Source organism: Carassius gibelio, chromosome B6, assembly GCF_023724105.1.
Source record: "Carassius gibelio isolate Cgi1373 ecotype wild population from Czech Republic chromosome B6, carGib1.2-hapl.c, whole genome shotgun sequence".
NCBI classification, from domain to species: Eukaryota; Metazoa; Chordata; class Actinopteri; order Cypriniformes; family Cyprinidae; genus Carassius; species Carassius gibelio.
The window spans coordinates 5939862-5963331 of record NC_068401.1 but is presented as its reverse complement, the minus strand read 5'-3'; the positions used below and the strand labels follow the sequence as shown (position 1 = coordinate 5963331).

Below are 23470 nucleotides of genomic sequence, written 5' to 3'. Positions count from 1 at the left end.
TTTAAAACCTCACTGCCAGAGGGATATTGTGAATGCATGTGCCCGCTGGGCACAGTTTACCTGATGCCACCGGGGTGGCGATGGCATTGGTGGCTTGAGCCCGCCATCGCTGCTTGCAGCTATATTTTTTTTTTTTTTTCTTTATTCTTCTAATTTTTTTCCAAGGTTTCGGGGGCTTTTGGGGTCCTTAACATACTCAAAAACTCTTGAAAATTGGCACACACCTTGGAACCTGCGGCCATTAGGGCCGGGCAGAGTCTGATACACGGGCGTGGCACAGGGGCTCTACAGCGCCCCCTGTAGTACTGAGGGCCATATATCATGCATACTTGCACGTATACATATGAAACTTGGTACATATATATAACTCATCAAACCAAACAACTTTCACACTGCATGTCATAAGCTCCGCCCAACAGGAAGTTGGCTATTTAGGGTTTTATGAAAAACACATGCTCTGGAATTTGATATACTCCTCTGAGGAACTCCACCCGTTCACCACAAAACTCGGTGAACACGATCTCAAGACATTGGGGATGCTAAATTGCGAAGAGATTTTTGATATCTCGAACGGTTTGCCCGTGGCGAGGCGTTGAAATTATGGCGAGAAATGAGAAACAGGAAATGTCTAATAACATCCACATACATTTCCTGAATTTGATCAAACTTAATTTGTTTGTTCGTTGTATGATACCGATCGTATATATGTGACTATTAGGAGTCAAAGTTATAGCGCCACCAACTGGCAGCAGGAAGTGAATCATTTTCAAAACTCTTTGAATTCAGCATCTTATTTTTACTCGATTTGCTTCAAACTTCATCAGAATAATGACAAAACACGGCCGAAGAAAATCTGTTGTGGGGATATTGATATCTAATATAGTGTTGCCATGGCAACGTGTCAAACTTGAATGTTCTGTTCTGATGATTTTTAGGCAGACAACAAGCTCAGATTTACATGAAACTCGAAACAGATATCAGTATTAAAGATAGCTAAACCATGGCAAAAGCTTTGAAAAGGGCGTGGAAGAGGCACTCTATAGCGCCACCTTTTGTCAAAAGTGGGGGGGTTAGTTTTAGCTACAGACACCAAACTTGGTACATAAATTGTTCTTATCAAGACGGACAACTTTCTAATTCACAGTCATAAGCTACGATCAACAGGAAATCGGCTATTTTGATTTGAATGTGTATTTTTGAGATTTTACAGTTGTAAAATTAATGAATACTCCTCACAGGGGAAGTACACTATACACACAAAACTTTGTCTACATGAAGAAAAAACATCGAGGAACTTAAATTGCGAACAGATTTTGGTTAGCTTGAACGGTTTTGTCGTGGTGATTTTTTGAAATGACAGTAAAAAGTGAAACATTAATCGTCTTCTATTTTTAAATTGCAGCTTCCAAACCTTTAAAAAACATTTTTCATTTAGAAAACCAGTGATTCTGAGGAAATATGCATAGTTTCATGACTTTACAGCGCTGTATGATTAAAAGAAAATTAAAAAACTGTCAGACATCTGATCTCACTCTGTCACTCTGTTTGAGGAATGTATGAGGGCTGACTGTGTGTGTGTGTGAGTGGGGGAGGGGTGTGAGCTGAGTGGCAGACAGACAGAGAGAGAGAGAGAGAGAGAGAGACTTAAACATCTCTTTAATCACCAGAAGAAGAAAAAAACTGTTTTTTAAATTGTTATTTTTTTGTTGTTGTTGCTAATTGTGCTGTTTTCATTACAGCTTAAGAAATATCTTAGGCCTTATCCTTTTCTGACAGTTTCAGGGATTAAAAAAAATCCTAAAAAACCTTATTTGTGCTGCAAATAATAATTTCAAACTCATTTGATACTGACCTCTGACACCCTGTGACATGACATTTATTTGAATTTACATAATCTCAAGGATGTAACAGTAAAACTGTTCAGCTCACAGATGAAGACTAAGCTGTAATGCAAGCAGAACTATTTCACAAATGCTTATAGGTTAATGAAATCATAACAAAACACTTTTAAATTATTTAAGGATTTGGTAACACTTTAAAATAATGTCTCAATTGTTAACATTAGTAAATGCATTGGTAACACTTCATAATAGCTGCAATTCTTAGCTAAGCATTAGTAAATAGTCAGTTCATGCTTTATATAGCCTTCTCCCAAAATTAATATTTTAGTAAGCATTTTATAAATACAGCTATAATTTAATTGTTCATGGTTTATATGCACATTTATTTTGAGGAGATTAAAGGCTGTAATCTTCCTAAAAAAATGTAAAATAAAAAATAAAATAAATAAAATAAACAAACACAGAACTCATAATAAAAGAAAACTGTACACTTGAATTTATATATATATATATATATATATATATATATATATTAGGGGTGTAACGGTTCACAAAATTCACGGTTCGGTTCGATACGATACACTGATGTCACGGTTCGGTTCGGTTCGGTTCGATACGTTTTAGATACAGCAAAATGCAAAAACATCTCAACTTTTCAGAATGCCGCAAGCGCACCGCGGGTCATGTGACAAGAACTAACCAATCAGCTTCATCCTTTCCCATAACAACGTTGAAAACTCAGCCAAGATGAAGGAACAGCTGATTATAGTTGTATATGGATTGCAATTTTGAAATAAATTCAGTAGCAGAGCTACTGCAAGCGATTTTTAGAGCTGCAAATCCATTTATCCTTCGCTGAAATTTCCGCGTCTCATGGTGAGAGCACGTCATTGTTGCTTAGCAAAGACAGACGCCTCATGAGCGCTTCTGCCCGAGCGCTTTGGAAAGGAGGAGAAAGACGCGCTTAGCGTTTTCCACGCGTTTTTAGGAGCGATATGTGAACGGACCCTAAGGCGCTCGCTCACTCAGCACGCGCTGAAGGCTCATTGCAAAATGTCTAATGCATTTAACAGACCAGAAATATAAGATCCTAAAATAACCAACAGGTCTGGTGTTTGGGTGCACTTTGGATTCCCTGTAAGCTATAATACTGGTGTCTAAATGCTGCAGGCATAGTTTGTTGCGTGCATGTTTCTCCTTTTTTTCGTCTTTTCCCAGATACTGACACAATAAGGTGATGTCGGCGTAAATGAGTTGACATGTTTCAAGTATTCACGCTGGTGTTTTTTTTTTTTTTAAAGCAATGAAGCAACCGCGCGAAGCCCTCACTATATAGGATTTTAGAAAGAATGCAGAGCACTAGTGTAGTGTGCAAACTTACCACAGTGTGGATTTCAGAAAGTGTGCAAAGACTTCACGTGCACACTTACCATAACATGGATTTACAAATAATGTTCTAAGGAGGGGCTCTCATGTCACTTTGATCGAGCAGCTCATAGATGGAATCATGCATCTCAAACAATATGTTTGAGAGTCATCTTCTTTTTCTAGTCTGTTAAACGCATTGGCCATTTTGCAACGAGCCTTCAGCGCGTACTGAGTGAGCGAGCGCCTGCTGAGTAGCCTAACATAAACATATAAGATGGTGTTTTTTTCTTCTTCGGGAGTGTCAGGGGCGTTGCCTGTTACGTCGTTTGGGTTATTGGGCTACCTTGTTGAACGCATATCATTATATTTCTCTTTTTTTTTTCAAATATAATTAATTAGTCCAACGAACCGTTCGGTATGCATAATGCGTACCGCGTACCGAACCGAAAGCGTCGTACCGAACGGTTCAATACGAATACGCGTATCGTTACACCCCTAATATATATATATATATATATATATATATATATATATATATATATATATATATATATATATATATATATATATACACACACACACAATTGCATAAGTTTATATTGAACATTTTTTATCAAGTGTACAGCTAATAATAGTAATAATAATAATGCATTTTATTTAGTTTTAGCTACAGACACCAAACTTGGTACATAAATTGTTCTTATCAAGACGGACAACTTTCTAATTCACAGTCATAAGCTACAACCAACAGGAAGTCCACTATTTTGATTTGAATATGGATTTTTGGGAAGATTATTTTGTGAATTAATGAATGCTCCTCACACATGTTTTCTACATGAAGAAAAAACATTGAGGAACTTAAATTGCGAACAGATTTTGGTTAGCTTGAACTGTTTTGTCGTGGTGATTTTTTGAAATGACAGTAAAAAGGGAAACATTAATTGTCTTGTATGTTTAAATTGCAGCTTCCAAACACTTCAAACATTTGTTCATACAGAGATCAAATCATTCTGAGGAAATATGCATAGTTTCACGACTTTACAACACTGTATGGATAAAAGAAAATGTGAAAACTGTCAGACTTCTCAACTGACATGATCTCACTCTGGCCACTCTGTCTGTGTGAGGAAAGGGAGGGGGAGAGGGAGGGGGAGTGTGAGGGGGTTGGTGACTGTGAATTTTTGGTGATTGACAGTGTATGTGGACTGTAGGGAGGGGCTGTCTGGCAGAGAGAGAGAGAGAGAGAGAGAGAGAGAGAGACCTAATCATCCCTTTAATAATCAGGAAAAAAAATCTGTATTTTAAATTGTTATTGTTTTTGTTGTTGCTAATGGTGGCGTTTTTTTCCTTTCATTACAGGTTAAGAAATCTCTTAGGCCTTATCCTTTTCTGACAGTTTTAGGGATTTAAAAACATCCTAATAATCCTTATTTGTGCTGCAAATAATAATTTCAAACTCATTTGATACTGACCTATGACATTCTGTGACATGACATTTATTAATCTCATGGATGTAACAGTAAAACTCTTCAACTGACAGATAAAGCTGCAATGCAAGCAAAACTATTTCACAAATGCTTATAGGTAATTAAAATCATTACAAAACACTAATAAATTATTTAAGGATTTGGTAACACTGTAAAATAATGTCTAATTTGTTAACATTAGTAAATGCATTGGTAACACTTTATAATAACTGCACTCATTAGCTAAGCATTAGTAAATAGTTCATGATTATAAATCCTTTTCCCTTAATAATAGTCATTATTAAGCAGTAATACATCTATAAATAAATTGTTCTTGGTTTAATTAAAAGCACATATATTACAAAGGAGATTAAAGTCTCAGTTGTCTCATAAAATAAATAAATAAACCCAACCCAGTTTGATTCAGAATTCAGAAATATTTATTTCAAGATGCAATAAAATGAAACTGTACACTTAAATAGCTTTTGAGCGATTCTTGAAGGATTAGCATCACCTCCTCTTGTACGATGGTTTGAGGAATATATCTTCCAGATAGTACCACCACTCCCTATATGCAGAGTATGCAGTCTTCGTAGGGCACCAACTCCCAGAGGGGGCACCATCCCAGTTGCTTTAAAAAAAAAAAAAAAAAAAAAAAAAAAAAAAACATGCGCCATTCTCCCATCCGCGCTCGCGACCGCTCACACCTCATGTTTGCGGCTGAATGTTCGTAATTGATGGATGGACATCTATGCCTGGGTATAGGACATCAGCAATCCGACACAGAGAAAAGAAAACTAAAAAAAAAAAAAAAAAAAAAAGGCATAAAGCTGTCTTGACAGTGGACATTCAAGAGTCTCAAATTTAGGGACGGTCTCTAAAGTTACATGTGATATTGTTATACACTTTTCTAACGTCAGTAGCATTTGAAGAGAATTACTTACAAAAACAACTGTAATTGTTCATCTAGGTGACAGCTATAATGCACAATTAATTTGAATGTTTGATATTTATTACAACAAACTGTAAGTCATATGTAAATTTGCTACTTTTTCACATGGGCTCAAATGCAAATTTGAAGCTCAATAGCATTTGAGAAGAAAGACTTGCAGTCACAAAACAATTGTAATGTGTTCATATAGGTGTCAGCTATAATGCACACCTTATACATTTTTTTTAAATATAAAAATAATGTGTTACTAAAGTTATATAAATTGTTCTGTGTATGTGATTTCAAAGTCTAGATTGGTCGGATTAACCCTTTAACTGCCGCATTCCTTAAAACTTGATTGTCAGAGGGTTACTGTAAATGCTTATGCCCGCTGGGCACAGTTTTCCCGATGCCACCGGGGTGGCGTTGCACTGATGGCTTGAGCCCGACATCGCTGCTTGCAGCTATATTTTTTATTTTTTATTAAACCTTCCGGGGGGTTTTGGAGGCCTTAACATGCTCAAAAACTCTTGAAAATTGGCACACACATTGGAATCTGCGGCCATCAGGACGCCACAGAGACTGGGACCCGGGCGTGGCACAGGGGCTCTACAGCGCCCCCTGGAACACAGTCAGAAATCTTGAACCATAGCTCACACACACTTTCATGTATTTATATGAAACTCAGTACACTTATAGATCTCATTGAGCCGAACAACTTTCGCACTCTATGTCATAGGCTCCGCCCAACAGGAAGTCAGCTATTTAGGGCTGTTTATAAAAAGCATGCTCTGGAATTTGATATACTTGTCATAGGTCTTTTACTTGATTGCCACCAAACTCGGTCAACATGATCTCAAGACATTGGGGATGGAAAATTGCGAGGGGATTTTTGATATCTCGAACGGTTTGCCCGTGGCGAGGCGTTGAAATTATGGCGAGAAATGAGAAACAGGAAATGTCTAATAACATCCACATACATTTCCTGAATTTGATCCAACTTCATTGGTTTGTTCGTTGTATGATACTGATCGTATATATGTGACTATTAAGAGTCAACATTATAGCGCCACCAACTGGCAGCAGGAAGTGTGTCATTTTCCAAATGCTTTGAATTCAGCATCTTATTTTTACTCTATTTACTTAAAACTTCATCAGAATAATGACAAAACACGGCCGATGTAAATCTGTTGTGGGGATATTGATATCTGATATAGTGTTGCCATGGCAACGTGTCAAACTTGAATGTTCTGTTATGGTGAGTTTGAGGCAGACAACAAGCTCAGATTTACATAAAACTCAAAACACATATCAGTATTAGTGATAACTAGACAATGGCAAAAGCTTTTAAAAGGGCGTGAAGGAGGCACTCTATAGCGCCACCTTTTGTCAAAAGTGGGGGGGTTAGTTTTAGCTACAGACACCAAACTTGGTACATAAATTGTTCTTTTCAAGACGGACAACTTTCTAATTCACAGTCATCAGCTACGACCAACAGGAAGTCGGCTATTTTGATTTGAATATTTAAATTGAGCTCTGATTTAATGCATACTCCTCACAGGGGAAGTACACTATACACACCAAACTTTGTCTACATGAAGAAAAACCATTGAGGAACTTAAATTGCGAACGGATTTTGGTTAGCTTGAACGGTTTTGTCGTGGTGAATTTTTGAAATGACAGTAAAAAGGGAAACATTGATTGTCTTGTATGTTTAAATTGCAGCTTCCAAACACTTCAAAGCATTTTTTTATACAAAGATCAAATCATTCTGAGGAAATATGCATAGTTTCACGACTTTACAACACTGTATGGATAAAAGAAAATTAAAAAACTGTCAGACTTCTCAACTGACATGATCTCACTCTGGCCACCCTGTCTGTGTGAGGGAAGGGAGGGGGAGAGGGAGGGGGAGTGTGAGGGGGTTGGTGACTGTGACAGTGTGTGTGGACTGTAGGGAGGGGCTGTCTGGCAGAGAGAGAGAGACCTAATCATCTCTTTAATAATCAGGAAAAAAAAAATCTGTATTTTAAATTGTTTTTGTTTTTGTTGTTGCTAATGGTGGTGTTTTTTCCTTTCATTACAGGTTAAGAAATCTCTTAGGCCTTATCCTTTTCTGACAGTTTTAGGGATTTAAAAACTCTTTTTTTTAAAAATCCTAAGAACCCTAATTTGTGCTGCAAATAATAATTTCAAACTCATTTGATACTGACCTATGACAACCTGTGACGTGACATGACATTTATTAATCTCATGTATGTAACAGTAAAACTCTTCAACTGACAGATAAAGCTGCAATGCAAGCAAAACTATTTCACAAATGCTTATAGGTCATTAAAATAATTACAAAACACTAATACATTATTTAAGGATTTGGTAACACTGTAAAATAATGTCTAATTTGTTAACATTATGCAGTATAACATAGAATGCAGTCTTCGTAGGGCACCAACTCCCAGAGGGGGCACCATCCCAGTTGCTCAAAAAAAAAAAAACATGCGCCATTCTCCCATCCGCGCTCGCGACCGCTCACACCTCATGTTTGCGGCTGAATGTTCGTAATTGATGGATGGACATCTATGCCTGGGTATAGGACATCAGCAATCCGGCACAGAGAAAAGAAAACTAAAGAAAATAAAACAGGCATAAAGTTGTCTTGACATTGGACTTTCTAGAGTCTCAAATTTAGGGCCGGTCTCTAAAGTTACATGTGATATTGTTATACACTTTTCTAACGTCAGTAGCATTTGAAGAGAATGACTTACAGTCATAAAAACAACTGTAATTGTTCATCTAGGTGACAGCTATAATGCACAATTAAATTTAAATGTTTGATATTTATTACAACAAACTGTAAGTCATATGTAAATTATGCAACTTTTTCACATGGGCTCAAATGCAAATTTGAAGCTCAATAGCATTTGAGAAGAAAGACTTGCAGTCACAAAGCAATTGTAATGTGTTCATATAGGTGTAAGCTACAATGCACACCTTATACATTTTTTATAAATATTAAAATAAAGTGTTACTAAAGTTATATATATTGTTCTGTGTATGTGATTTCAAAGTCTAGATTGGTCGGATTAACCCTTTAACTGCCGCATCCCTTAAAACTGATTGTCAGAGGGTTACTGTAAATGCTGTAAATTTTATTGTGGATTTATGATCAAATCAGCCTGTAAATGAATCATACTCCTCCAAGAAGACACAAGTAGTTCACACCAAACTTTTTCAACATGATGCCAATATACTGAAGATGTTAAATTGCGAATGGGTTTAGGATACCTTAAATGGTGTGGCCATACCGATTTATTAAAGTAACATAAAAAAATACAATAGTTATTTTACTATATCTTTAACATTCTTTATTCCAACTCTTCATAATTTTTTATATACGTAGAAGTCATCATTTGAAAGAAGCACAGTAAGTTTCATAGCTTTATCATTTTCAAGAGCCAGCTTAAAATTAAAACTATCATAACATATAAATCAAGCTTGCAATTCTTAGTACCAATAATGGCCACCAGATGGCGCTATATGATTACTTTTAAATAATTATTGTAGAAACAAGTATGATTTAAATCATTTATAGAAATCTTTCAAAGAAAAATAATATGTATTTTACTGATAAAATGACCCTCACTTAATTAGAATAATATGCTGAAGTATTGTGAAATACTGTATATTAAGAATAATTCTTTATAGGCTTTATGGACAGATAAGTTTGGAGTGACTCTTGAAGGATCAGCACCACATTCTCTTTTACCACTGTTTAAAGAATTTATCTTACAGAACAGGTGCGAATGAATTTTGGATAGCTTGAATGGTTTTGTCATGGTGATTTTTTGAAATAACAGTAAAAAAGGAACCAGTAAATGTCTTTTATTTTTTTAAGTGCAGCTTCTAAACACTTCAACAAAATGTACACATAGAAGTCATGCTGAGGAAATATGCATAGTTTCATGACTATACAACACTATATGGATGATAGAAAATTAAAAAACTACCATACATCTGATGTCACTCTGTCCCTCTGTCACTGTGGGTAATGTGTGTGTGTGTGTGTGTGTGTGTTTGTGTGTTAAGTGTGTGTGTGTTAAGTGTGTGTGTGTTAAGTGTGTGTGCTGAGTTTGTGTGAATGTGTGGGAGAGGGGATGGGCTTGGTGTCAGAGAGAGAGAGAGAGAGAGAGAGAGAGAGAGGGAGGGAGACTTAATCATCTCTTTAATCACCAGCAGAAAAAAAAGCAATTTTGTGTTGTTGTTGTTTTTTCATCATTACAGCTTAAGAAATATCTTAGGCCTCAACATCAACTGTTGCTGCTTTATATAGCCTTCTCCCAAAATTTAAAGTCATTAGTAAGCATTTTATAAATACAGCTATAATTAAATTGTTCATGGTTTATATGCACATTTATTTTGAGGAGATTAAAGGCTGTAATCTTCCTAAAAAAAATAAAAAAATAAAAATAATAAAAATAAACAAACACAGAACTCAGAAACATTTATTTCAAGATGCAATAAAAGAAAACTGTACACTATATATACATATATATACAATTGCATAAATTTATATTTATTTTTTTTTATCAAGTGTAGAGCTAATAATAATAATAATAATAATAATAATAATAATAATAATAATGCATTTAATTTAAGGCGCCTTTCAAACCACTCAAGGTCACCGTACAACAAGTAACAACAGTAACAATATTAAAACAAAAAATAACAGCAAATAACAATGTCAATAAAAAACCACAATAATATTAGAATAGCACAACATATTGTGGAATACTATATTAAGACTTTATATATAGGCTTTATGAACAGATAGGTTTTGAGAGATGCTTGAAGTACTAGCATCACCTCCTCTTGTACGACGGTTTGAGGAATATATCTTCCAGATAGTACCGCCGCTCCCTATATGCAGAATACGCAGTCTTCGTAGGGCACCAACTCCCAGAGGGGGCACCATCCCAGTAGCTCAAAAAAAATAAAACATGCGCCATTCTCCCATCCGCGCTCGCGACCGCTCGGACATTTGCGGATGAATGTTCGTAATTGATGGATGGACATCTATGCCCGGGTAAAAGACATCAGCAATCCGGCACAGAGAAAAGAAAAATAAAGTAAAAAACAAAACAAAAACAGGCATAAAGTTGGCTTGACATTGGACATTCGAGAGTCTCAAATTTAGGGACCGTCTCTAAAGTTACATGTGATATTGTTATACACTTTTCTAACGTCAGTAGCATTTGAAGAGAATGACTTACAGTCATAAAAACAACTGTAATTGTTCATCTAGGTGACAGCTATAATGCACCATTAAATTGAATGTTTGATATTTATTAAAACAAACTGTAAGTCATATGTAAATTATGCTACTTTTTCACATGGGCTCAAAAGCAAATTTGAAGCTCAATAGCATTTGAGGAGAAAGACTTGCAGTCATAAACCAATTGTAATGTGTTCATTTAGGTGTCAGCTACGATGCACAACTTATACATTTTTTATATATATTAAAATAAAGTGTTACTAAAGTTATATATATTGTTCTGTGTATGTGATTTCAAAGTGTAGATGGGTCGGATTAACCCTTTAACTGCCATATCCCTTAAAATTTGATTGCCAGAGGGTTACTGTAAATGCTTATGCCCGCTGGACACAGTTTTCCCGATGCCACCGGGGTGGCGTTGCACTGACGGCTTGAGCCCGCCATCGCTGCTTGCAGCTATATTTACATTTAGGTTCTTGTGTAAAAGAGTAACACCATGAAACTAATAGAGTCGCTGTCACCATTTGACACGCACTTGGCAAATGGTGGATAAAAGTAAAGGTGAGGAATACTGCTCTTACAGCATTTCAGAAATGGCACGAGGTCTGGAGAAAAGCAGTAAGAGTTGGGATTACGGAACTTTCAATCCATTAATGGCATGCAGATACATGCAAGAAGATTTTGAACTTATAATAATTTAGTAAATTGATTGTTTAATTATGACTAGCAGCTATTTTAAATTGACTTTTCAATGGCAAATATCTAGCAATTTAGCTAAGTGAACCATGGCCACTATAATTTAAATGTATAAAATGAAAATATGAATGCACTAAATAGGATAGGATATTTTATTAAAGATCAATGACACTTTGATATATAACACAAAGACATTCAAATAAGTATAAAGGGCTGTATAAAGTGTCTGTGGGACACTGTATGACATAAAACAGCTTAAATATTATTATAATTAAAAGGTAAAGTAATATTTCCTTAAATAAATAATTCAACAAAAAAAAACATACTGTATGCTGAACTTAAAATAAATGTAATATGTACTAAACTAAATCAATAAATAATAAATACAATTATTTATCAAAATATTTTTAAATAGAAAAGGATGTAGGTAGGTTCTGAAACTAACACAATGGAGAGCTAATATTTCTATTTATCACCCAAGAAGGAATATAGCTATTGACCAATTATTTTAGGCATATCACCATTTATTCATTTAGAAGATAGTTTTACCCAAAGAAACTTGCAAATAAGAAATACAAATTATTTTCATCTTAAGGTGTCAGTAAGCCGTGAGTTTTGAGAGGTGCTGTAATACAAAGTTCTTAGAGACACTGTATACTCTTTAGCAATAGTGCTTAAATATACATTTTAAAATATATATCTTAGCCCTGGATTCTCCGTAGTTTATTCAGGGAGAATTCAACTTTTCACACTTCTGAGACTTTTATTACACCTGCCTGTCTGGGTGTTCTTCTTTTGTTTTGCTTTCAAGATGATAGCTTCAATATTTAGTTACTTTTCCCATCCATTAGAGAAGCATCCAAGGTCAGAAGCTTTCCTGAATAGCATTCGCATCACAGCATCTGACCTTATTGGAAAATGATGGAAGTAAAAAAAATGAAGGTGTGAAACATAAACGCATTGTTTATAAAGGCTGTGGTTTAATATTACAGTACGGTGGATTCTAGCCAGTCCAAAAGTCTCAAAGCTGATAAAATAAATGAAATTATCATATAATATCATAGCAAACATATATGCACAAATACTGCTGAAATGGACAACTTTAATAGCATTTTTTTTGTTATTTTAGAGCTTTGTTCAGTCTAATACCTCCATGAGCAGAAAAATCAGTGTTGGTTTTCCCACGTGTTCATTCATTCCGAGCACATCCTGCCTCTCACACAGTCATGTTTGCTCTAAATAGCATGTTGTCCCCACCCTCAAAGTGTCAGTAGTGTTTTATATCTCACATATGCACACGTACACACACAAACACATACACTCTCCTCTGAGCCTGCAAAACATGACTGACAGGGGAGATGTCATCACACATGCTGCCGTGGTAACAAACAACACCAATCAGCTTCCTGTGCTGTCGTCTACAGACTGAGGTGGAAAGGAAAAGCCCATGAACTGATATAAACAAACTCGATCCCATCCAGAAGGGTATCAAATATAGTGCATGATCCAAACATTACCTGGCCTTTACTAAATGATGATTTATTTGATTAAGTTTTCAAATGCAACTTTTTTTTTATTTTCGAAAGGATCTACACCTCCGAAGGCAATGCAAGTAAGGATGGTTCATCAAAAAAATAACATTTTAATTATTAAATCACCCATAACAAACACATAAAGTGTTACTTTTCCAAGGTCCGGATTAGATTGCCAACCAAAACCATCATAAAACATTCCATGACTATCTCGGACTCATTTAACTACGCCAATTCGGGTGAAGGTGAAATATTGCAAGTACTAATTGTTAATCGGCCAAATTACAATGAGTGTTGAGCAAAGCTGCCGACAGCCAGAGGTGAAATATTACAATGATGAATTCTTAATAGTCTAAATTACTTTAACTGAGGTCTGTTCAAGAGTCATTAACCTACTGTATAGTAGCTGCTGGTCATAATTAATTCACATTGAGAACACCGCATCGCTCCCCGACACTGAACATTTTGTTTTGCATAATTTAACCAGCATCTATTTTCTAGTAGCATCACTGGTCACTCTGGGTCAGCAGTCAGGAATTAGACTGCATGTAAGATATGAATGCTAAATGAATCACTGCAAAACTGATATGCGTCCAGTTGAGACGCATCCAGAAGCATGAGTTGAATTCTCAGTCTCAGACTTAACTATTGTCTCACTCAGGGACATCAAGACTGCAAGATGGAGAAAAAAAAAATTCAGGCAAACAGCACAACAATAATCACATGCAGTAATGCATGCTGGGAGCTTGCAGACCCTTAACCAATCAGTAGCACTGTTCAACAAGAAATTGTTCAGACTCTTTTTAGGCTTGTTGGGACACAATTTGAGGCAATACTGTTAGTCTAACATGTGCTATTATGTAGATTCATGGTAATTCACATTTCTAAGCAACTCTGACTCAAAAGGTTGCTGTATGCTGAATAAAATGTAATTGCAGTGTACAAGATGAGTCATCAATATTTTTGGTTCATTTCCTGGGAAGAAAAAGACATTTACAATTTAAATGGGCACTGTATATCTGCTCTATTTTAGGAGAACCCTCACATACAGATGTTCTCTGAACAAACTGAGAGGCTTATGGTGTAATTCTGCATCCAGGGGTTACAATTATTTAAGGCATATGAATAGAAATGTAACTTCATCAATACAGGACTATTAATGTAGCATCAACGCTGGAAATGTTTGCATTACAAACATAATTCATTTTTATCGTCGTGTCACATTGGTTGACATTGCTAAATGTGGAGCTGTTGAAAAACTGCCTTCTGAATTCAGTTGCCTCAATTGAAGTCAACATTATCGGCAACCAGAAAATAAAAGAAAATGTATTTAATCATATTGTTTTACTCACTAAAAACAAGAAACATTTCTTCTTTGACAAGGTGTACAGATGAATTATGTTCAATAAGACCAATAACTGCTGAGGCATTGCATGCTATAAACTGCCTACATGGACGACATTCAATTTCACTTGGGCCCAACTACCTATTGAGGGTAACTAGCAGAACTTTAACATGTTTGGGGTGAGGTGTAGTGGAAACTAATATAGAGAGGGAGGGAACCAACAACCCACAAATCCACAAACCCTTCGAAGCATCCCTCACAATAGATCTCTCGCCTCGTCTTCTTTAGTGAAGCATGCCTGCTCGTAAATGTCTTCCAGGATTGATATCATATTATTACTTGCACTTATTGAGTGGGTAGTTTCAAAGGGACAGTTATTAAAGCAAATATCTTTAATTTACGATCTGGGGCCATCAATCTGTTCTGGTAATAACAGCAAGGAATTCCTTATTAGAGTTGAGAGAGAAATATTGAGTTTCCTGACATATCCTCAGCTGGGTGAAAATATAACCATGCTCAAACCATGAAATGTGACTCTACTGGAGGTGTGCAAATGAACCGTGAGAAAAAAGAATAGTCTGCATTATCAGCGCCGCAGTTAACTGAGTGAAATCCAAAACTCTGATTGAATGTCATCATGCAAAGGTATTTGTGTGCATTCGAAATCAATTAAAGCGCTTGTTTCCTTGTTTAGCCTTACTATGGAATATTGCTTTCAATATGATCAATATTTCTGACATCTAGTAATAAAAACTGACAAGCTATATATTAAATGGTATACTAAAACTAAAGGTATATTACAAACACTCTTTAATAAAGAAAAAGAAAGCTTAAACCAACTTAAACTAAACTAAAAACCAAACAAAAAGAAAAATACTATAATTAAGAATGTACGATCCGTTTTACATTTACATATTGTATTTTTTTTTGTTGGACAAATCTTACTCAGGATCTTAAGTGAGCTTCTACGTAAATATATTGTATACTAATAATAAAAGCTAGACAGTCCAATAAAATATGTTTCATGCAAAGTGGGTCTTGCAAAGCAAACACAGACTTGGGTCTTCACCTTTAAGTAGAAATGCATGAGGCAATCTTGCATGAGATTCATCCCCCCAAAAAATCCAAAGCTGAGTTATTTACAGTAATTCAGCCAGAGGATGAATAAACCCCACCTGTCACACATATCGTCTCTAAATTGATGGCGAAAATTGCAGGGTCCTAGAACATATGAATGTGAGACTTTAGAAAAAAAATAAAACTGCAGTGAGTAATTTTAAAAGCTTCATGATGCCGATGTTAACACGCTGTTCTCGGCACTGCCCGCTAGACCGCTGTCAGCACTTCCCTGCTAATTGCCTCCATCAGTTAAAATCATTATGATCCCCTTTTATTCCAGACCAAAATAGAAAAAAATCATGTTGCTCGGAGTCACAGACTGACCGTCAGGGAGCCTCAATGGCTACTAATGAGATGCTACTCAAGGGTGAAGCCTTATGTATGAGCAGGGATTACTGTGTGAAAAGTCAGATGAGCTATAATGACAAGAAACTAGTGCTGGAGGAACACAAGCTCACTTACACAGACTATAAAAGGAAAAAAGGTAAAATTGTTAAAATAGTGCTTAATATGTTTCAATATGCTTGCTTTAGCTTATATACTTGATGTTTCAGTCCAGTTTGATCACACTTTGTCAAGCTTAACAATTACTATTTTCCATATTTAAAAAGTCATTTTTATATCAGCACTTTTTACAATGGACAGCATTCAACGCAGCTCTACAGAAAAAATACTGCTGTAATAACAACATGGAAGTTCATTATGTAGAGACCAAAAAATATCTACAGTATACTGTACTTCTGCTTCAAAAGTAGTCACTCTCTCCTCGCCTCTGCACAAATCTGGATGTTTTTTAAACTGCTGGCTACTTTTCCTTCACTTCTTTCACCTTGTCAGGCAACAGTCATCTACATTTATTACTTAAATGTCCCATCCAGTACTTGGGTCAAACCACTTTGAGTCAAACATTTATACCATGTCTGTCTGTCTGTCCTATATTATCTACTGCATTTTATAATATCTTTTAGCATCTGTTTATCTGTAAGTCTATCTATATATAATATCTATCCATATAATCTACAAGTGTTTAGTATCTATATTATTTATCTAAATACTAACCGTCTAATCTAAATTACCTTGCTAGCATATTTTACAGTATCTATTGTATCTTATAGAATACAATCTGTATCCATCCATCATCCATCTAATCTATTGTTTATTGTACATTATAGTATCTATTATATATCTACCTAATAGCACCATCTAAACTATAGTGTCTATTGTATCCTAACAGTATCTATCTATCTATCTATCTATCTATCTATCTATCTATCTATCTATCTATCTATCTATCTATCTATCTATCTATCCGTTGATCTGTTATCTATCTACAGTACAGTATCTATCCATCTTATCTATTGTATCTATCTTACATATATCTAATTTATTGAATCATACAGTATCTATCTATCTATCTATCTATCTATCTATCTATCTATCTATCTATCTATCTATCTTCACCACCTCCTCAAACATTACACATGTTTTTAGCCCAGTGCGCTGTGAAATGTGTTCCACGAGGAGGAAACACTGACCTGCCCTGCAGACACCAGAACGTCACAGTCCGAATGTCGAGATGTCTTCCTCCTCTCTTTCCCTATTACTAGTTATAGCACTGAGGCATGCATCATTTCCCTTGTAGACATGCGAGCCAACTCTAGGTTGAAATACAGCTGTCAGTGTCAAGCTAGGCAACATGTACGACAATATGGAAATTACTTTAAAGATGAGTCTTAAAAGTTAATTTAACTGAACAATGCTGGTAAGAAACCTTATGTAATTTATAATATCATAGAAGAAGACCTATAATACCTGCAGTGAGGTAATGTCAAGAACCTCTTGTGTAGGTACTTGATACTGTACTTGTTCTGGTGTAGTTATGAAATCTACCAGCAGGGGCTAATTGCATCACACGGAGAGACAAGCCTTGACGATTTAATGTCAACTATTATTTATTTAGACAAAGAAGGTAATTAAACAAATGCGAGCATTAACGTGTATGTGGGTATGTGCAAGTTAACCTTGCAGTGTGAAATATTCGGATGATCTCATAGCCTTTTTAATTCAATTCAGTTTGGAGCCATATTTCATCTTATCATCAACAGAACATTCTTCCAGAAACAGTTACATCTCTAACTTTATGACCTGCACAGTGTATCACTTCAAGCCCTGTATCTGAAGAAAAGAGACCAGCTGTCAGATTAAATCTGATAATCAGCTCTTGCAATGTGGTTTTCACGCCTCCATTATTCCAGCATGCGTTGCAGAATCTCCCCCTGCAGCTACTGACTAACAAATCAGAAAGTGCTTGATTGCTGTGTATTAATATAGAGACGCATCTATTTAAAGAGAAGAGGAGGGAAACATTCCATCTAATCAACAGTAAGAGATTATCTTATTGCTCTATGTTTTTATATAAAGAGATTTTACACGGATGCAATGGCTCCTTCAGATCACCCACATAGGACAAAAAAAAAATCATCTCAATTGTTTCTTCTAGACAGCACTGAGTTTACTTGATGAGCAAATGGAGTTTCCCATTCCCAACATGTTCTTTCAGGGCCAAATTATCAGAGCTATCATTTTTATAAATGCCAGTTTTACAGTTCTTAATGTACAGTTTTCAGTAGTATAACAGGTGCTCAACTGATTTCAAAATAGTGTTGCTTTTCCAATAAGAACTTACCCTTTCCAACAACTAGTATTTTTTGCCAAAAAGTGCACTGCACATTTGTTTTTTTTGTCTTGTACTTAAAATACACCTCACCAAATTGAGTGTCACCAAAAAATGACAATGGGTAAGAAAAAATGTAACGCATATTGTGTCATCTCAATATTGTGTGAAAAATAATGTAAACAAATTTTATGTACATTATTTATTTATTTGTGTTTATTTTGTTTTCAAGTTAATATATTTAAATGACTTAATAATTAAGAAAATTAAGAATATTACTTTGCAGTGCATTTTTTTAAGCAGCATCCACAATAAATATCTGAGACAAAAACAAAACAAAAAAAAACACCTTGAAAAGATCAACATTTTCAAAAAAAAAAAATAATAAATAAAAAAATTTAAAATCACAAATTGGCCATGTTTATAACAAGACCTCCAAACCAACAAGAACTTCAAGGCATTTCGGATAATTTTTAATTATAATTATTATTGTTTATTTTTTTTTGAAGTTGCCAGATTTTCATCTGCTGCCATATCTCTCCCAACCTTACCGAGTCTCTCTCTCTCTCCCTCTCATGACTACCTAATAAGTCCTGGCATTGCTGTTGTCCCTGTGGTGTTATTGGGCTGATCTGTGCTCTCTTAAGGGTGTGCTGAGAGGTTGACTCTCTAAAGCAGCAGGAGGCCCACACTCCTCTTAAACAGCAGGGCTAAAGAGGTTTGTTTACTGGGTAACACCTTGGCCTGACCTCCCCGAGCCGTTGGGAGTTACTCTGTGATTAGTTCTGTGCTAGCCTGGAGCCGAAGAACCGGCGTCGGGTGGAAAGCCACTCTCTTCCCACCACAGGGTGAATGAATGGCCAAATCACGCTGTAATCAATCACCCTTTCTACCTCCGACATACCGCACGTATACACATCCACCGGGAGAAGGATGGGGCCTCCTAAACTTGTTGCTATCTTTGTCACTGTGCCTGAAAAGCTGCATGATTTTATTTAGAGTCGGCCTTTGACTCGATAACAGGAGATTAATTGTCGCTGTTGCTTCGCTTTGTCCCCAATGGGTCTCTGTGGCTTTCGGCGCACAGAGAACGGATATACTCAGGTCTGTGTGTGTATGTGTTCAAGCATGACTTTCTCTTTTCACTCCTGGTTGCTACTGTTTGCCACTCGGCCCCTGTGGATGGGGGCTCATTATTGCGAAGTGTATTCACATCTTCCACCTTTTGCCCAGGGTTCTCCTTCTCTTTCACTTTGCTGCTTTCTACTTACAATAAGATTTCTGTGACAAGCCTAACACCTTCTCCTCTGGCGTCCCTGTTGGCCTGAAACTGGGCTTCACTGACCTAACTCTGCCCTACCATCAAGACAAGAGACTTCAGAAAGAAACATCACAAAATGTATTTTTACAGTACTTTTTACAGTGCTTTTATATTTCAGTGGTTTCTCCCAGACAAGAGTGATGGGGTTAAAAAGGAGATCTCTGCAATGGCTTAGGGCTGCATGATTAATCAAAATCCATAATTGTGATATGGCTTAATGCAATGATCAAATCACAAAGGCAGTGATTTAATTCAATAAACACATATGCTATAAAGAGAATCTTTAAGGGCTCCCGGTCTCTGCCAAAATAAAAGCATGATGTTTTTATGGTTTGAAAAAAGATTAAGTATTAAATATTAGTATTGTCATTTTTAAGTAACCTCATGTAACAATAGTAATATTTTTTATTTCATTTATTAATTTAATGATAATCATAGTACCGTAACTGTTTATCAGTTGTTGTTATTTTAAAAAAGGATTGATATTGTGCAGCCATACAAACAAGCACAGAAAACCTGTGAAGAAAAGTTTTTTTTTTATTTGAATGATTTTCTTTAACTGCAATTAAAATTAGATTTTTTTTTTCTCTAAATTATGCAGACCTTATTTACAATGTTTGTTACATTGTTTATATAGACTGCATGATTTTGAAAAATGATTTGTTAACACAATTATCACATTATCTTCTTTTTATAGCTTCATCTTGCTTTGTCAACCATTTGTGTCTCTTTTTAATTCTCTGGAGCTTAAAAAGAGCAGCATTTGGATATTCTGCAGATTCTTCCTGCATCTCCAACATGAGAAAACAAGTGCAGATCTTTTTGTTTGTTTTTATTCAAGGTAAAGCCACATGGAACATCATTTATCCACAAGGTCAGGTGGGTCGTTTTGAAAATGAGTGGCACAAGGTTTTTTTAAAACTCTAGTACAACAAACAGCAAATACTCTCTATGAATTTCCAGGTAAAAATGGACTTCAGAAACTGGAGGTCAAGCTCATTCAATGCTACACACAGCAGCCAAGTGGACAAAATCTCAGCTGATACCCTGTTTCCGCTAATGCTTCCTATTAAAGTTCATGTGTATATGTTTGCATGCAACTCACCAATATGGCTGCGATGTGTTGAGGCCAGACTCAACTGACCCCAGAGAGACAGCAGACAGATGCCCAACAGCAGCAATCTCCTGCCCACACGCTGCAGCTCCCGCTCCCGCATCCTACAAACACACACACACACACACAATACCTGTTTAAACTTAAGAGAAAAAATTAACATACGACTTAATGACATTTGGGAGAAAACAGTCAGTAAACAGCTAATTTATTTTGAATACACAATCAAACACATGGAAATAAGTACTGTGGTTTACTAATCCTATCAAATTGTAAAACTATAGTACTTGATATGATGGAAACTGGGGCTAGTTGTCACAAAGGCTGTAATCAGAGGGCAAGCAAATTATTAGAATTATTTTCTTTAAATCAAAGACAGTGCAAGTGATAAAATCAGATTTATGTGTCCAGACATAACCAACTTGTCAGCATGGGCTGCTTTGGTTATGATGCAGGTGCTCCCATATTTTTTAATGAGGCTTTCAAAACAGATGCATCATCATAATCTCCAAATAAGCACCCGTTGATTCACAAAACTCAGCGATGGAAGTGGCTGGGATATATTGTAATGTTCTGACTTCAGCTTCGTTTGAATCCAGTATGAATACTTCTGGCATTTCCGTCAGCGGTTTTGATGATATCATTGCGTGTTAAAAGTGTTGCAAAAGATGACTTGAAATCTGATTTGAGCAGCCAGAGCATCTAGAATGAGACACATATGTAAAATTCAGATTTAAATCCAAATGTAGTTAGAATCAGATTTGGAAAATTCATCTGGATATGAAAACAATAACAACAAAAAGACTGGATATTTTCTAAACATATTCAGGCAACAGTATAATACAGGTAGATTTTAACAAAACAATTTCATACAGTCTTAAATTTGGAAAAGTTGTCAGAAACATTTTTTTTATTATATAATTCATCATTCAATTTATTACTCACAATATTTGATAGCCAAAACAGTGGTTTGATATTTATGAATGTTACACTAACATTTTTATTGTTTCATCAATTGTATTACAGTCCAAAATGTAACTGAAAAACCTGTTATTGTCGCTGTGATAACTTCATATCATCTCATATCGTGTAGATTATCAGGGCATGTTGTATCAAAAGGTCATGAAATGGCAATTTTGATTTCTAGTTGACTTAAATGTAACACCATACAACTTTTCTGAAGGGAAACATTCTCATTTTACCCTATTTGCCAAACAAAACATTTTACAGTTTCCTCTAATTGGCACAAACACCCAGAAAATAGCCTATTTGCCATGTAAATGTCAGACCAAATATCCCACTTTATTCTGAAATACAGTCAGCATGGTCAAACGAACGACTCGGAAGCACAAAAAGATCCATAAATCCTCAAAAAGCGAGATCGTTTAGAACACTCCAGACACGATTCCAAACGGCCATTAATTTCCTCAAATATCAGCCATCCTTCAAATGCGTTAGCGAGTGACACCATCTCGCTCTTTGGCGGTGGTCCGCTCTTGTCTGGAAAACACAGTAATCTTGATATACTATCAGAGGCTGCAGGCCAGTAATTCCCTCTCTGTCTTTGAGGGGTCCGGAGAGACCAGAACACACAAAAGCAATCATCGCACCGCCACGCCAAGCTTGTGTTCTGATTGTGGAGGGAGGACAACAGCAGTATCACAGCCATCTTTTCATGTCTTTTGCCAGCATCCCTCCTCAAATTACAGCAAAGGCGGGCTTCATATGAGGGGCTGTGAGTCTCCGTCTTTGGCAGAGACTGTGCATATGTTCAGTATTCAGTCTGACTCTGGAGGTTTCTTTGTCCTTCATTGTTTTACGCTAAAAGAACACTGGTTTGGTTTTTGTGGCCACAGCAGAAGCATGTTAATAACCCAATTTGAGGATTTGATTAAGGCAGGGGTTTTATGAATCAGTACTATTGGATTTGAGGAATTCTGGTCTGCATTTTGCAAGCCAAAAAAAAAAAAGACTTTAAACATATTAATGAACAGTACATCAATATATATGTATATATATATATATATATATATATATATATATATATATATATATATATATATATATATATAGTAGAACTACAACAGACTCTAAACTTCTAAGAGAAACAAAAACAGTGAAGAACAAACACGCAAAAAATGAGCTTTTCCAAACTTGATTAGAAAACGCAAGTCTTTGCACACATTCAGAGCCTCATAAGCATCATTTATCAAGCCAACGTCTTTTCTTTCCATCTTTCCCTCGTGCTTTCTTCCTCCCGCCCAAACGCACAATTAGCCTCTCTGCCCGCAATAACCGCACAAAGCCGATGGGGTTCACAAGCTTATGAGGTCGTTGACAAGTCACTGGAGTTGAGGTATTGAAAACACACACTGTAAATAGCTGACGTCGCCCTGCATGCACCCAAAGGGCTTGCGCGTATTGATTGAAGAGAGACATGGGTAAATAGGAGCCAAAGAGGTCAGAATGTTTTTTTAACAAACCCAAGTGTGCAACAGCCCTTTCCTGAGTGGACATGTTATGGTTTAAGGGCAGAACAAACCTTCAATTGCATTTAATCGTGTTAAGAAAAAAACAATGTAGTCTTTGGCAAGCTCTCATGTCATCCAATCAAATCCTCTGCTTCAAAACACATGGTTTATAATGGGTATGATCGAGGTATCTTGTTATTCATTTGGTCAAATAAAATATTGTGCATGATATGCTGTAATGTGCATTATATACAATGCATAAACAATGAATGTTTACAATATTGTTGAAATGTTTGGGATCGGTAAGATTTTAATAAAAA

The 23470-nt window shown here is 35.9% G+C and overlaps 1 protein-coding gene across 1 annotated transcript in view; it reads right to left on the bottom strand.

Moving 5' to 3' along the window:
* LOC127960132 (chemokine-like protein TAFA-2) overlaps positions 1-23470 on the bottom strand; it is a 105766-nt gene that overhangs the window by 34700 nt on the left and 47596 nt on the right. The window contains exon 3 of the mRNA XM_052559712.1: positions 20671-20783. Coding sequence (XP_052415672.1) covers positions 20671-20782 — 112 coding nt within the window. The 5' untranslated portion in view covers position 20783. The remainder of the gene's footprint in view (positions 1-20670; positions 20784-23470) is intronic.